This window comes from Tasmannia lanceolata, unplaced genomic scaffold (assembly GCF_043159265.1).
Source record: "Tasmannia lanceolata isolate RefF3 unplaced genomic scaffold, GAP_Taslan_0.1 ptg000020l, whole genome shotgun sequence".
Taxonomy (NCBI): domain Eukaryota; kingdom Viridiplantae; phylum Streptophyta; class Magnoliopsida; order Canellales; family Winteraceae; genus Tasmannia; species Tasmannia lanceolata.
In genome coordinates this window covers 14,619,964-14,636,172 of record NW_027518697.1, presented here as the reverse complement: position 1 = coordinate 14,636,172, position 16,209 = coordinate 14,619,964, and the positions used below count along the sequence as shown (strand labels likewise).

General features: G+C 37.2%; 2 protein-coding genes across 3 annotated transcripts in view; both read right to left on the bottom strand.

The window, feature by feature from the left end:
* Positions 1-3,784: 3,784 nt before the first annotated feature.
* On the bottom strand, positions 3,785-6,173 carry LOC143853695 (uncharacterized). The gene has a single exon (XM_077363414.1). It carries the CDS (start codon positions 5,973-5,975, stop codon positions 4,113-4,115), a length of 1,863 nt encoding a protein of 620 aa, XP_077219529.1. The 5' UTR covers positions 5,976-6,173; the 3' UTR covers positions 3,785-4,112.
* Positions 6,174-8,884: 2,711 nt separating this feature from the next.
* LOC143854074 (uncharacterized) overlaps positions 8,885-16,209 on the bottom strand; it is a 90,093-nt gene continuing 82,768 nt past the window's right edge. For both annotated transcript variants that reach the window (XM_077363822.1, XM_077363825.1), the window contains exons 33-39: positions 14,591-14,627; positions 14,374-14,431; positions 12,660-12,770; positions 10,059-10,126; positions 9,526-9,592; positions 9,359-9,427; positions 8,885-9,271 (exon numbers count right to left, since the gene is read on the bottom strand). In XM_077363822.1, the coding sequence (XP_077219937.1) occupies positions 9,176-9,271; positions 9,359-9,427; positions 9,526-9,592; positions 10,059-10,126; positions 12,660-12,770; positions 14,374-14,431; positions 14,591-14,627 (506 nt within the window). In that variant the 3' untranslated portion in view covers positions 8,885-9,175. The remainder of the gene's footprint in view (positions 9,272-9,358; positions 9,428-9,525; positions 9,593-10,058; positions 10,127-12,659; positions 12,771-14,373; positions 14,432-14,590; positions 14,628-16,209) is intronic.

Genomic DNA, 16,209 nt, shown 5'->3' with positions numbered 1-16,209 from the left:
TTCTGGTTTAAAAGTCCGCTACTTTTTGACAATTTGACAAGTTCTGACAAATATAAGATCTTTATTATTTGCTTTCTGCAGAGAAACCTGACGAAGCAAATAATACATAAACATACTAAAACACATGTACACTATATTAGACTTACAAATACTTGTTGACAGCAATAAATATAAATATATATGTAAATTTATATGAGAAGGTTGCTGCTTGCACCATAATGGCACTGACACACTGAAATTTTTGAATGACAACTATGAGAATACAATTTAGTCGAAAGAGATAAAGTGCCTTCGGAATAAACAGGATTTTTACAAAATTCAAGGTCATGTATGATTTTCTTGTTTTATCATGTTAGAAGGAGAAGGTGTATATGCACCTAAGGGCACTTTGGTCCTTGCACTCTCTTTCTTTTGTATAAATCAATGAAGCACGGGTACGGGTGCAGGTACGACATGACACGGATACGCGGGTACGTGATTTTCCAAAAAACCCGGGTGCGGGTACGCCGAATATAATAATACATTTTGAGAGAGAGAGAGAGAGAGAGAGAGAGAGAGAGAGAGAGAGAGAGAGAGAGAGAGAGAGAGAGAGAAGGGGGGGGGGGGAAACCTCTCAGTTTTGCTGTAGCAAGTCTATGTTTATACTATTATATTGGGTTTTCACATTTTTGCATGGTAAGTGCTTATTTTATGGTTTTTATTTTTTGGTCTTTGCTTCAATTATGGTGTAAATGCATCAAATAATTGTTGATTTGATACATCAACACAATGCATGAAATTCTATTTTGTATAGATTTATAGTTGAGATTATGAAAAAGTATTTTGTAAAAACTAGTCATATATGCATGTTAGATTCTAATTTTATAATATTTAAGTTCTTTTTTCAGGTCTATTGATTGACAGAGTAAGATTTTTTTCAAAAAAAAATTATTATGTCTCAAAAAACTTATTACCTGTGCATGTTAGCTTCATATTTTTTCTGTGATTTATTATGGTCCAATCTATTGATTAATGGAGTCATTTTTTTCCATTTTTTTTATAAAAACCTTTAAATTTCCATCATTAGATTGTACTCCATCATATTGTACTTGCTTTAAGAAATTGATAAATGTGGTTAGCTTTATCCTGAATTTTGTTTTTATTTGTAGCATACGGAAATGTGGTTATATACATATATTTAGTTTAGAATGGACCATAGTATTCAAGACATACGCAACAACCCATGCAATTGGGTGTTTGATCTTTTTAAACCATTATGGATGGTTTGTCTTGCTTATGTGATGATTTCTAAGTTTGTATTTGTGCTTAGTCTAGCATTTCCTAAAGTTTCATCTTAATTTTCATTATTCTCATACATTTTCATGATTTTATAAGATTTACATCAACATATATGACCGAAACCGACATGTTTCCATTTTTGTGGCGACCGACATGCATACCAAAACAACATTTAAAACCTAGCATACGTGTGAAGGTAAAAAAATTGGAAGTCCATATTTAAGATCCTTATAGTGCAAGGGATATATGTGTCTGAAAATTATGACAATCATCCTTAGTATTGTAGCGATCAGTACCAAGAACAAAACTTTTGTAGGTATTTCAACATTTAATATGACTCGTTGCTAGATAAGGTTATTCAAAAATTCAAATCATTGCCATCACCTTAGAAGCACACTGATCTAGTTACAAATCATCATCTGCGTTCCAAAGTCCAAGTTCCCAAGAAAGGAAACAACATGTTTGAACCAATAGAAATGCTAAGCCAACACATATATTTCAATCACAATATGCTTTTTAAGATCCGTAGAGTAAGAGCTATATGGAATCATGGATTTAATTTCGGTTTCGGCCTGGGCCAAAACCGAAATTTTGGCCGCATCCAGAAATTTCGGCCAAAATCCGGTAAAAAAAGAATTAAATAGTCATTTGGGTAATTTCAGCCGAAATTTCATAAAAATATTAATTTTATTTTTTTAAAATTGAATTTCTCAAATTTCGGCCAAAATTTGGGAAATCTGAAATTTCGGTTTCGGTCCCAACATTTTGGACGAGAGAGCTCGTTTCAGAGATTGAGATGAAATGTACATGTGTATGAATTTTTTTTCCTAGAGAGAGAGAGAGAGAGAGAGAGCTTGCCTTGTAATCTACACGTATTCGCCGGGGCTTGGCCGGGAAAATGCTAGATTCCGGCTACTGTGTCTGTTTCACGGCCAACTCAAAACTGGTTCTGTTTCAACTTTCAAGGCAATACGAAAGAGGGGTGGAGAATAGGAAAGTGATATATTCGACCCCCAGTTTTTTATTTGGGACAACCCCTTCAATTACGGGTGTAAATGGATCCACCTCGGATCGCCCTATGTGTCCATTCAAATCTCTTATCGGTTCAATCGGATTTTTGGAGTGTTCTTTTGATCGGTCTTACTCTTGCCTACATTTTACACAATGAAAAATTCTCAAAAGAGGGCGAGAGAGCATCATCGATGGCTACAGAGGGTGAGCCGAAGCTGAGAGAGAGAGAGAGAGATTAGTGAAAAAAACATTAAAAATTGGAATAGTTCGAAAGAATGCATATAACTTATTGAGCAATGATAGATACAAGGGAGCCCTTGCATAAAGAGCCTCAAAAGGGCTCTTCATTGGATCCACGTCATTTTTAGTTACATTTTAAAATTAGTTGAAAAAGTAAAATCAGTTACATTTGATGACGTAGATCTAATCAAGAGCCCTTTTTGGCTCTTTATGCAAGGGCTCCCTTGTATCTATCATTCCTCTAACTTATTTTTACTTAAATACCCCTGAAATAATATTTAAGGAATTGGCCGTTTGGATACGCGGATTTTAGAATCCACAATTTCTTCAAAATTGTAGCTAAGAGGAAAGAGAAGAAGCGGATCATCCGTCGTTTTTTACTCGTTTTTGACCTCTCGCCCTTCTTTCCGTCAGCAAGAGAGTGGCAGATCCTCCCATCTATTGGTGTATTCCTCAACCAAGGTTCTCTATTTTGATCTTGAAAGAAGGAGACGCTAAACGACTCGGGAAGATTCTCGCTTTACCGACTCAAGACCCAGTAGCTTATGGACATTACTATGCATGAATACACCCCTTATTTTTCAAAATGATGATTGGACGGTACAACCCACACCATAAGATGATCCAAACCGTGCATTTGATGGGCTTGTGCCCAAAAAATCATTAGCATAGGATGATCCCAACCCTCTGATCTAAAGAGGGACTCACAATATGGAAACTTCTATAGATCGGACGGTTCAGATCATCCTATGGCAATGATTTTTGGGGCACAATCTATTTACGTCGTGGCCCATCAAATGGACGGTTTGGATCATCGTATGGAGAGGGGAAAGGGCCGTAGTGACCCAGAGCTGTCGGATTGGCCGAGTCGTCTCCCTGGGTGCCACGTGGGATCATCGCAATAGAGTTGCCTTTTTTACCCCCATTAATAGAAAATTAAAACAACTATATAATTAAATTAATAAAATAATTTTATTCTACTAATTTTTCTTAGTTGCAAAAGATTCAAAGAATAGTAAAACTAAGAAAGTGAAGAAGAAGAAGAAAAATTCAAAGAACAGATGCCCTCTCTCTCCCTCTCCCCCCATCCAGAGATCATATCCTCCCTCCCTGAGTCCCCTGATCAGTTTTGGACTTGCAATCGGTTCTCAGAGTTAAAAACAATCAAGGCCTAAATGTAATTATGACCCCAATAGTCAGTTTTGTACGCACAATCGGTTTTCAAAATACAAAAAAAAACAGGGCCCCTTAGATATTGCCAATGGTTGGGAGGCTTCACCTGGAACTAAATCACATAAGAGCTGTATAAAACATGATTGAGAAAGCAAGCTTTCAAAAATTTGTGTGGAATGCACTTTAACAGAACTTATAATTTAGTAAGCTGTACATGGCTTCTACATTGTCCAGGCCCTTCTAGCTGGAATCTTCTAGCTGCAATCCGATTGATAGGCACTTTGGGTCTTCCCTGAAAAAACTCTAATATTTTTCCTATAGGCTGACTGCTAAAATTTTTCAACAGTCAGGCTGCTTCAATCCAGAAAACATGGAACACATCAAAATCTGTCATTTGCTCCCAATAAGTGCTAAGAAGCACTGTTGTAAAGATGTCCATCTATGTCTGGAACAAATCCTTTATCCATCATTTCATCTCTAACAATATCATAGGTGACTCTATTTGGTATCAATCCCTTCTCCAACATCTCATTCAAAAGCTTATTTGCTTCTTCAAGCTTCCCTTTTCCACAGAGTCCCCTAATAAGCACATTATAAGTGACAACATTTGCCCTCCTGCCTTCCTTCTCCATCCTCATCCTCACATTCAAAGCAGCCTTCATGTTTCCTTCTTTACAGAACCCATCCATCAAAGTATTGTAAGTCACATGACTTGGATTCAAACCCACCTCAAACATCTCTTCCAATAGCCTAACTGCCTTTCTTGACTCGCCTTCCCTGCATAACGAGCCGATCAGAATGTTATAAGTCACAAGATCAGCTCTTACATTCTTCTCCTCCATTTCATCCAAAAGCTTACTAGCCCCCTCCATGTCTGAATTCATACAAAAACCTCCAATCAAACAATTATAAGTAGAAACATTAGCACACACCCCTCTCTCAATCATCAATCCACGCAATCCAATCGCTAACTCCATTTGCCCATTCTTACAATATCCATCCATCAGAGTATTAAAAGTTACAACAGTAGGAATCAAACCTTGACCCACAATATCATCCAACAACTTCCTTGCTTCATTCAACATCCCTTTCTTTGAAAACCCATTAATCAAAGCATTAAATGTCACAACATTCGGCTTAACATTCGAACCTCGCATCTCATCAAGTAAAGCAAGACCTTCATCAACCTTCCCTTCATTGCAAAATCCATTAATCAAAGAATTGTATGTGATCACATTGGGTGACAAACTTTGCTTCTTCATTTCATCAAACAACTTCAATGCAGATAAAGTGTTCTCATCCTTGCAAAACCCATCAATCAAAATGTTGAAAGTAATCTCATTGGGATTGATTTTCTTTGACACCATTTCTCTCAGAAAACCCTCTGCTTTGTACATTTTCCCCACCCTACCCATCTTACAATACCCATCAATCAATGTATTATACGTAATTACAGACGACGAAAAACCCCAAACAATCATATCCTCAACCAAATCCCCAGCCTTTTGCAACTTCCCCACTTTACAAAGACCATTGATCACAGTATTAAAAGTAATCAAATTAGGACTAATCCTCCTCCTAATCATCTCCTTATACACATCCTCTAAAACCCCAATCTTGTTTTCCTTAACCAAACCATTCAACATAGGATTAACAGACAAAATTGACAACCTAAATCCATAATCCCCAGCCCGCTCAAACGCCTCTACCGCCAAATCAACCTTCAAATTCTTAACACAACCCAAAACTAACATATCAGCAATTATCGAATTGGAACAAAATCTATCACTTGAGATCGAAAGCGTATGAAAAATCGAAGAAATTGAAAAAAACTTAGCTTTAACCATAACATGGAGCTGTGCCCTAATTTCTCCATATCTCTTTGCATTTGCTAACAAATGCAAGAGTCTACAGTATAATTCGAGGGTATACGAAACCCTAAATTCATTCTCTGACCATCGAAAATAGAGAAAAATGAGATCAGCATCGAGTTCTGATTCGAAAAGAAGTTGAAGGAATCTGTCAGGGTTTGTTCCTTTGAGTATAGTTTTCAGATCTGACCAATGTTGTTTTCTTATGAGATCTGAAACCCTAGTTTTCTCAAAAGTGTCTGTTTCGGATGTTTTCTCTGATGAATTAGAAGAGGAGATGGATCTGATTGGAGTTTCAAAACCGGGATGGGTGAATGAAACCCTAATCGCAGAACAAAAACAAAAAATTGGGGTTTTTTTGGACGAGAGAGCTCGTTTCAGAGATTGAGAAGAAATGTACATGTGTATGAATTTTTTGCCTAGAGAGAGAGAGAGAGAGCTTGCCTTGTAATCTACACGTATTCGCCGGGATTTTGGCCGGGAAAATGCTAGATTCCGGCTACTGTGTCTGTTTCACGGCCAACTCAAAATTGGGTCTGTTTCAAGGCAATACGAAAGAGGGGCGCAAAGTACTTTACGAAAGAGTATCGGATTCCGGCGGGGTGAGACGCAGAAGTGGGAGAGATGGTGATGGTGGCTGGGGTTTTTAGGATCGATTGAAATGGGTTTTCTTACGAGAAAACGAAATGGGTTTGAGGGAAAATGAAATGGGTTTTGTGGTGGTTGAGATTGTAGAGATGGGGGTAGGAATGAAGTGGGTTTGGCCGGTTGGTGGTGGGTTTGGGGGTAAGGATTAGGGGTCTGTGAAGAAGGAGGTGGAGATGGTCTGATGGTGGCAGAGGTCAGCAATGGAGGTCCCTTGCTGGGATTCCGGCAAACCCACCGGAAAATCCGTCGGTGGTTGATCGAAGAAGATGGAGATGGGGATTAAGAAGAAGCAAAAGAAGATTCAGAAGCTTCAGAAGAAGAAAGTGGTGTATGAAATGTATTTTACAGAAGAAACGAGAAATGATATATTTGGTCCCCCGTTTCAAGGGACAGCCACCTGCAATGTATTTTATACCTTTTTCTAACCTACAAGGGGGTGCCTCCGGTAAGACAAGCCCAAGCAAAAATAAAATGATGGATTTGGCCCCTCCCTCTCAAGGACAGCTCCCCTATGTTGTATGCAAGGCTACTCCTTTGCTCTGCAGCAAAAAACAGGGGAGCATATTTTTGAGAAAATATCTTCACCTCTCTTTGATCCTAGTCCTTTAAATCAGCTTTTTGTTTAAGGGCTGAGATCAAAGGAAACCTAACCACCTAGGAAGCTTTCAAAGATTCTCCCTAACTAATTTTATTACACACTAATCCGCATACCTCATATATCTCTCTGGACAACCCATTATGGTAAATTTGAATTGGTTTTCCAAGTTTCAGCGCACCCCTGTTTCTCGCTAAATCGTCACCCTTAGCCCTACACTACACTACACTACAAACCTCGTCCGCTTACTAGGCAAATTGCGACGGATTCGGACGAAATTTTACGAGGACTTGAGTGGGACCCTAACCTAGCTTGAGAACAAATTTGGGATATTAAAACACTAGTTTGATAGGGTTCCTTGTCCTGACCGGGCTTATTAGGGTTCGGTCAAAATGTGGTGTCTACAGCGTCCAATCGAATTTTTTGGAATGTTCTTTTGATCGGTCTTACTTACATTTTACACAATGAAAAATTTCAAAAGAGGGCAAGAGAGCATCATCGATGGCTACAAAGGGTGTGGCTAAGCTTAGATAGAGATTAATGAAAAAAATATTAAAAATAGGAATAGTTTGAAAAAATGCATATAACTTATTTTTACTTAAATACCCCTGAAATAATATTTAGGCAATTAGGGGCTGTTTCGATATGCAGATTTTAGAATCCGGGATTTCTTCAAAATTGTAGCTAAGAGGCAAGAGAAGAAATTGACCAGCCGTCATTTTTGACTTCTCGCCTTTCTTTCCGTCGGTAAGAGAGTGGCAGATCCTCCCATATTATATTTCCAGGTTTTATAAATCTCAGGATGCAGGAGAGATTTTTAAAACCTGAATTTCTCACTTAAAATCCAAGAAACGTTGTCAGGCACAACATCTTGATCATGAACCCTCTTTTATACTGTTTTCAAACTAAAAACTTGGATTCTAAAATCCGCATATCCAAACGGCCCTAAAGTAATAAAAATTAGAGGGTATTTCCATAAAGGGCAGTGATAAATCGACCCCATCTCTATCTCTCTGCGCTGCCTTATATGGGGGTCGATTTAAGATATATGGGGGTTGATTTATCACTGCCCTTTCATAAACTAGTATAATAAACTGGGATTTAGGATGCTCCCACGGGCATTTCTTAGCTGTCATGATCGGATCGGTAATCATTTTAAATCCTATGATAAGGTCCCCAGATGTGTCCATGGATCTGTAATGTGTCTAGACAGTGGCCGTTTAAGTTCGGACTCAGATGGTCCATCGTACCCGACACTCCTCGTACACTCAAGTAATAAAAAGGGGTCGAATATTTCATTTCCCCCAAAATACTTTAATTTATGTAGGTCCCACCTATTTTGATTAGTCGTGCTGCTCCACTAATAATTCTCACACAACTTTCCTATCCGATCAAAATGCATTTTTTTGGCCTGCTGATGGTCGACCAATTGCATATATTTTTATTTCACCGTATGTTTGGTAATCTTGATCGGATGCCTGAGAATCATTGGATCAAGTAGGACCATCATCCAATTGGACAATAGTCCCTAATCCCACGCCAAATGGATCTACTACGATTTATTAAGTTTCCACATTTCTCTTGTTAATGTTTCTAAAGAGGATTGCTCAATGTGGCTGTTTGGTTTGGATTTTACAATCTAGGATTGTAAGATATAAGATTAAAGGTTATAAAATCCAGGTTTTAAAATTCAGGATTTTACAATCCTGGACTATAAAACTCATAACCCTTAGTTTTTTTCATGAAAAATTAGTCTCCAAGTGGTGAGAGAGAGAGTGCTATGAGGAGAGACTTGAGAGGGCACGAATGACTACAAGTTGAGAAGTGGATAAAAATCTAGGAAAAAGTCGGGTCATATTTTGGGTAGTTGTGTTTTCTCCCTCCTGTGGTTTCTTTGTTTTTCAGGCTTTTCTTACCCTCTCCTCACTTGGTCCCTGTCGAATCTATCCCTCCAAGCCACCCTCACCATTAGGTAAGCTAATATTCCAGGGGAAAAAACACATGGTAGCCAAATGTGCCTAACGTCGCGTCTGTGGGTCCAAATTACGCCTCTAATGATTTTGCAACAGGTGGAAATATCATTTCTCGATCTATAAATGTCAAATATTATCAGAATTTAACCTTCACAACATAGCTAGTAAATGTGTAAGTGTGTATATACTACACACGCATTTAATTGGTGTATGCCCTCATTATCCTTTTTAGCACTTTGTTTTGTTTTTCCTTTTTAAGTTTCGATGTTTACAATCATCGAATTACAGAAGAATGCTTCTTGGTTCTTAGCTATACATACAACCAGACGAAGAAACAAATAAGATTTTTCTTCACCTCAATAAAATAGGCTTCTCATTGAAACAGATCAGCTAAGTATTGCTGAATTGGTTGCCTGATCTTCTTCTCGCATCTCTTCGATGAGCTTGTATCTTGAAGGAGGACCACATATGCTCAAAACCACCTGAAAGCTCATAAAAGAATGGTTACTGATTTATCTTTCTGAAAATGGTTTCAAAAATAAAAATAAAGGATGAATCGATAATCTTACAGGTAGAAACACAAGGCCATGCAAGAACCCAATAAGGACTAAGGCGAGATACATTTGAAAATAATAGACCTGCAAAATGTAGGCATGCAGATTTCATACTAGTAAACTTTTCTATCACAAACAAGTTCGATCAACGGATCGAGAGGAAAAAGGGAAGCATCAGATACCACAAAGATTTCTGATCGTGCAAACCATAGGACGATGACACCTACGAGCTTTGTCAGCGTGATTCCACTGCAATTACACCAAGAAGAAACAAATGGGTAATGGGATCATTTCTTAATATTGAAAGATGGGAAGAGAACATGTCCTTAACTGGTTGTTGAACTATTTTGATTTATAATCTATTTGAGACGTGGCGCGTTCAATTAGGCCCTGTTTCTTTTAGATTTTGAGAACCGATTGGGAGTCCATAACGGATTATTGGACTCTAATATAAATTTACTTCGAGTCCAATAATCATTTTTGGACTCGCAATCGATTCTCAAAATCCAAAACAAAATAGGGCCTTAGCTAAAGCCAAAAACCAAAATTATGATTTCTGATGCAAACGGGATATTCTTAAATGCATGTATGGATTTGATGCTACAATGAAATTCATAAATTGAGACATCTTTTTATTGGAACATGCCATACTACAAAGGGTGTTGTGAGAATTCTTCAGAAAGAAAAAAATAAAAATGAAAATGAATAACTTTACCTGAATACAGAAGCCCCCATGGTGCTTAAAGCCTCCTTTGCCCGTTGTCCTCTATCCCCATTGCTTACCTGTAGAAAGCAGCATCAAAATATAATCCGAACAGACAATACCCCATAATTCTATGGCCAACAGTTGTAAAAATCAGGCCATGGTCAATCGTAGCGTAACTACTAGCTTATATTTCTTTTCGAGATCTTAATGCTGGCTGCAGACATAAGTTTCCATGGTCTAGAACATACTTTTTAGGGTCAACAGGCATGATGGGCTGAATATCTCAAAACATCATGTAACTGCACAGACACTATAATTTGGAGAAACGGATTTTACATTTCAGGATACTAATAACCCCAACTCTACTTGATTCCAATAAAATATCAGAAGAGACAAAAGGAATGGACATGTGAATACAAGAACTTAGGACTCTCGTGTGTCGAATGGATTTTCACAAGCTCTGATAAAGTGATAATAAGGCCATGTTTGGCAGCGATTATTATTATTTTTTTTATCGAATATTAGTTTACCAAGTGTTGAGAGAGCGGAAGGGAGAGTGGGAGAGGGAGAGATTTGACAGGGCACTAGTGAGGAGATAGTGCTTAGTGGCGGAAAAATAGGGAAAACAAAAACTATGGCCATGTTTGGCAACCCTGATTTTTTTTTCATGATAAAATTAGTTTCTCAGGTGGTGAGATAGGCGTGGTCAGGTTGGAGGAGAGATTTGAAAGGGCACGGATGAGTAGAGGGGGAGACAAACCTGAAAAACAAGTAAATAAAAAACTCCACTCAAAATAAGGTGGATTTTTCCTTGTTTTTCAAGCCACTTCTAACCCTCTACTCATTCGTGCCCTCTCAAATCTCTCCTCCCACACATTTTACTCCGCTCACTACTTTGAGAAACTAAATTTATCATGAAAAAAAATCCATGTTACCCAACATGGCCTTTATTTTGAGTAGGGTTTTTCTTTTCCCCAATTGAGTAAACAAGTTTGAGAGACATTTAGTAAACACAAAGTCTTGGACGGAGTAGGCTATACACATGGTTACTAGAAAAGTCCCCTTTATTTTAGTTGTTTCACAGGGATCTTAGTGCAAACAAGCACCATATCTCGTCAATATTTCAGCGTTTATTGGTTGTAGCATATGCTTATTTTTGCCGTAATCTGGTTTTGCATTGTGATAAATTGACAAGTCTGCAAGCACTTTGGTTTAGCATGTAAACTCAATTCAACCAGAGACATTATTTATTGTAAAATATATCTAGTCAGTTTTACAATATATGTAGAGATGAAGTGACAAGGAAAGGCTTCTCAGTGTGTCAAAAGATATAGAATGAAGAATACACCAAGAGCCAGATGAAAGGAAGTGCTTTTCGGGACAATGATAATGTAGGGAATACTAATACTAAAGTTAAATGCTGATTATGCATAGCCGCATAGAGGTATGGGATGTTAAGTGATGATGATGACTACCATTGAGAAGCAACAACTGATGAACAAGACAAAATCAGCTTGCAACAATAAGAAATACTAGTGTGCAAACAAGTTCATTCGAATTAAACCATGTAAGATATTCAAGAGCTGAAGGGGAAGGGATGGAGGCGGATTTTCAAGAAAAGATTGCATTGGCATGATAATTCAGAAAGGAACTCATACAATTATACCAGAGGAAGTGGATATGTGTTTATAGCTTAAAGAAAAGTATCAGACAAGATAACATCAATGTCCTTACGTTAAATCGGATCATAAATGATAGAAGGGTTGCACTGAATTGAACTGAGGACAAAATTTATCATTTTCGAAAGTTAATAACATTTTAAAGCACGTGAAGGTTACAAAAAAGGAAAGGCATAGCCAGATCAACCACACTAGCATTCCAATTTCTCAATAAAATTAGTCAATTTATAAATCTATGGCATTTTAAGTTGTAATGATAAACCAAATAAAGAACTGTTAATTCACGTATCTTTTGCACTCAGGGGCATATTTGTCATAATGAGAAGTATGACAAAGTCTTAAACTATAATGAAAGTGAAGAGGGGAGAGAAACTCCCTAATCACATTTTCACCCAAATCTCTTTTTCTCTCTTCCTTTTTCTTCTCTTCTCCTTCCTCATCTCTCCTCTCAATCATAGCATGAAGGTCAACTAAAACAAGGCAGTCGGTTACCAGTTAAATTTCCTACCTTCAACCCATACTGTGGAACATAACTAAAATACAAAAAATAATGAATACCCAAGCCATTCCATTTTTGAATTAATGATACAGTTCAATTTATGCTCGGGGCCATATCTTTTTTTAACAGAAAAAACTTTGTCTAGAATGGGATAACAGGATTTGTGTAAGATAGTCCCCATCCAGAAACCATCACTTAGCAACTTCACACACAAAAGTAACATGATGTCAGAGATGTAAACTTTTGGAATAAAATGGGAAACAGATGGCCAAGCTCATGATGATATAAGACATAAATATCATAGTATACTACAAACACCATAATAAAGGATTAAATGGAAATTAAATTGAAGGGCGCCATGTTTCCATCAGATACACAAATAACATTAGGGTCCTATGATTAAAATATGACAGAAGTGCCAAATATACTGACCGAGAAAGCATGTGTTATATGCACGCAGAATTCAACGGCAATCCCTATTGACATTACAAGGTTTACCACAGAAACTGCATTAAGTTGGATCTCCAGGATTGCCATTACACCCTGCAGAGTAGCATCTTGTTAGTAGAAAAAAGAAAAAACGAAATTACTGCAGATGATCAACACTAAAGTTTGAAAACTAAGGCATGAAAATGGAAGAACCTAGAGAATGAGCATTTCAGTGACACGGTCATGTTTTTCGTTGATTCTCTATAGTCCCAATGGAGTGTGTAGGGCCAAAAGTCGGCCGAATCTACTAGATCAATGATTGACCAGGTGTATCTTCAAACAATGAATAGCGAACACCACAGAAAGCCTATATATATATATTGATGACATATGGTATCCCCACCCCATTTTTGGGCGGGACTAATCCCTATGGATGCACGCAATCACCCGTAAGCCACGCACATTGGGTTACTACGGGGGGATTCAAACTCGCGTCAAAGCCTACTAAAGATATTTTCATGAAAAAAGTTAATTTTTTCATGAAGATATGGACAACAGGTTATGTTCTTCGAGACTGGTCATTCGGACAAACGGCAGTGTCACCCTACACATCCCCCCCTTCCTTTTGCCGATTTCTTCATGACAAAAGTTAATTTCAATTTTGAAGTCTAAAGCATACGACTATGACAAACAGGGGTACACATTCCATGCTGTACAATTTCTAAAGGAAAAGAAATGTATGTCCAATACATTTTAAATAAGTGCATAACAGAATGAAGAAGAAATAAATTATGACGCTCTTCCCTGCCAAAATCAGTATAAAAAATAAAGGCCCAATGGCGACTGATTAAATCATATAGTAGTGGTACTTGAGGAACAATTGTAATATGACTTGTATGCAAGTTCGTAGACTCGCTTGCAAATATTTGTATATGGATTTAAAAGAAATAAATAAAGAAAAAGTAATATAACAGGACTTTAGGATTTTTGAACAAATGAATGCATATCAGGATTTGTAAGTTAAAAGTGATAAATCCAAAATCTCCAGGATTCAGAACAATGAACGAAATAACTCATCAAGAGCAACCACTCCTTGAATTTCATCTTAAAAGATGATTTGAGAATAGGGAATCACATTGTTAAGAGAGATTGTTTTCTTCAGATATAATGTTTTCCGAGCAGGTGCAGATGACAGAGACTACCCTAACCATTACTTGAGAGTGATCGGGTTAGTTGGATCTGCTCTTCAATGACTTCAGGAAGCAATAGTTTAAAATTTGAGCAAGACAATATCCATTGTGTAAGCTTCTGTCTATGCAGAAGCATGCCTATGTTGCAAACATGGTTTTAAATTTCGGCCAAAATCCAAAATATCAGATTTCCCAAAAAAATTTCAAAAATATATTATTTTTCCAAAATTTCGGCCAAAATTACCGAAATAATAAATTAATACTTTTTTTAACTGGATTTCGGCTGAAATTTCGGTTTCGGCATCGGCCAAGGCCGAAACCGAACCTGAAACCGAAATGTAAATCCTTGGTTGCAAATAGTGATGTACTGTTGTTCTATGGCATCCAGTTCGATATGTCAGGGAAAATTGTAGCTTGTAATCTGCAAAGTTCATATTGGTTTTACTGAAAACATCGGTGCGTCAGTGAAAAAGTAGAAAAACAAATAAAAAATAATAATCAGATATTGGTACTCAGAAAATGCCTACCAAGAGATCCACGACAATCATTGTCAGCACTAGTAAAATGATTGCTGAACTCCATAAACTGCAATGAATTATGTAAACATAGATTATCAAATCAACAATTGATAGACCTATATGGAGAGATGCACATCATTCTTCCTATAGTATCTGTTTCTTAATAAAAAAACAGCAGAGTAAAATTCTACAACTGTAAATCATGAAAATTAGAAATAATACAGACCTGCAAGTGATAGCCAGGCAAACAATAAATACAGCACCTGTCAGGATGTCAATCGCAGAGTTAGATCAATGTTCAGAGGAGAGTGGCACACGAATATAAGCTAATTTAACAAAAGTGTTTTTGATGAAATACATGTGGTAAGACAATTAAAGTATACCACAATCAACGGGAAAACAAACCATTGTTACCGGAAACTTCCTCGTTGGATGGGAAGCTTGCTTCCCCAGAAACTTGCTTTGGAAGCTAAGTTCTTCTCGCTTACCAAATTTAGGGGAAGCACGCTTCCCAGACACTTCCAACGTGTTTTCTCCTAATTAAGATTACGCTTCCTATTAGGTGATTATTTCTTCCTAAAAGAATATTTTCTTGTTTTGATAATGTCGAAGGATCCTATTTTAAAATAAATTACATTTAAAACTTAAAAACTTGTCTTAAGTTTCAAATGAAAATTATGTGGAACTTTTTCCAAAAGCTTAACATTAGATAAATATGAATAAAACACGTGAAACTATAAATTTCTGAACCTAGTAATTCTAATTAGTCATGAAGTCTTCTTTTCTACTTGTAATCCTTACCTATATTAACCCTTCCTGCCTAACCTACTAGGATCTTACTCTTTCTATGTACTTCTTTTTTGCTTCCAATAAGGCTTATTATAAGTTTCATTTCGACTTTCAATGATGCTTCCCACACATTTTCTCTTTATTTTCTTTAAAACTTTTTACTTCTCGCTTTTTCTGTTTTCTAAACCCCATGCTTCCCGCTTTCACTTCCTGCATCGCTTCTCGCACTCACTTCTCATTCTGGCAACTATGAAACAAATAGTGAAACTAATCCATAAATAATCATATGAATTTCTAACAGAAGACATACATGAGAAAAAAAATGAGAGGTTACTGAACTACTGAAACAAAAGTAAATAGTTAACGAGAAGATATGTCAATTAAATTTTATAATAAGAGAAAAAAGACAATGAAACAGGTATCCCACATAAGGCTTTCCGTGAGATGTATTCCATTCCATGGATCATAATATATCTCGAATCTATCAGTAGCAAATAATATATTCTTGTCTCAATGAGATAAAACTTTTAGTGAGTACTATAGCACTCTCAAGGGCATCTGGGAAAAGCTCAGTCTCTATTAGCTCTCACCAATGATATCGAAATCGAAAAAAATAACACAGATTTTTCAGTAGCAAAGTTTCTATCAAGATTAAATTCTAGCTTTCAGCCCATTCAAAGTAAGATCCTAGCCAGCGATACTCTTTCTTCTTTCAGAAATACATTTTCACAAGTGTAGAGGTCGTGTTGGGAGAATGGAATCAATTAGAGGTTGTGGAGGTTCCTTGAGTGGTAGACGTGGCAGAGGCACTCCCAATAATCGAAGTAGAGGTCGCAGCTATGGCGAGTTCTGTGGTTCCAGTGAGGATTCCATCGTTGGAGATCTTGGTCGTTTAAGGTACTTTTTAGGTATTTAAGTGGCCCGGTCCAAAGGTGTGAGCTTCTCTCAAAGGCCGTACATCACTGTCCTGTGGGAGGATACAAGTATGTTAGAAACCCAAAGGCGCCTAATACAAAGCTCAATGCTGATCAAGGTGAACCATATAGTGATCAAGGA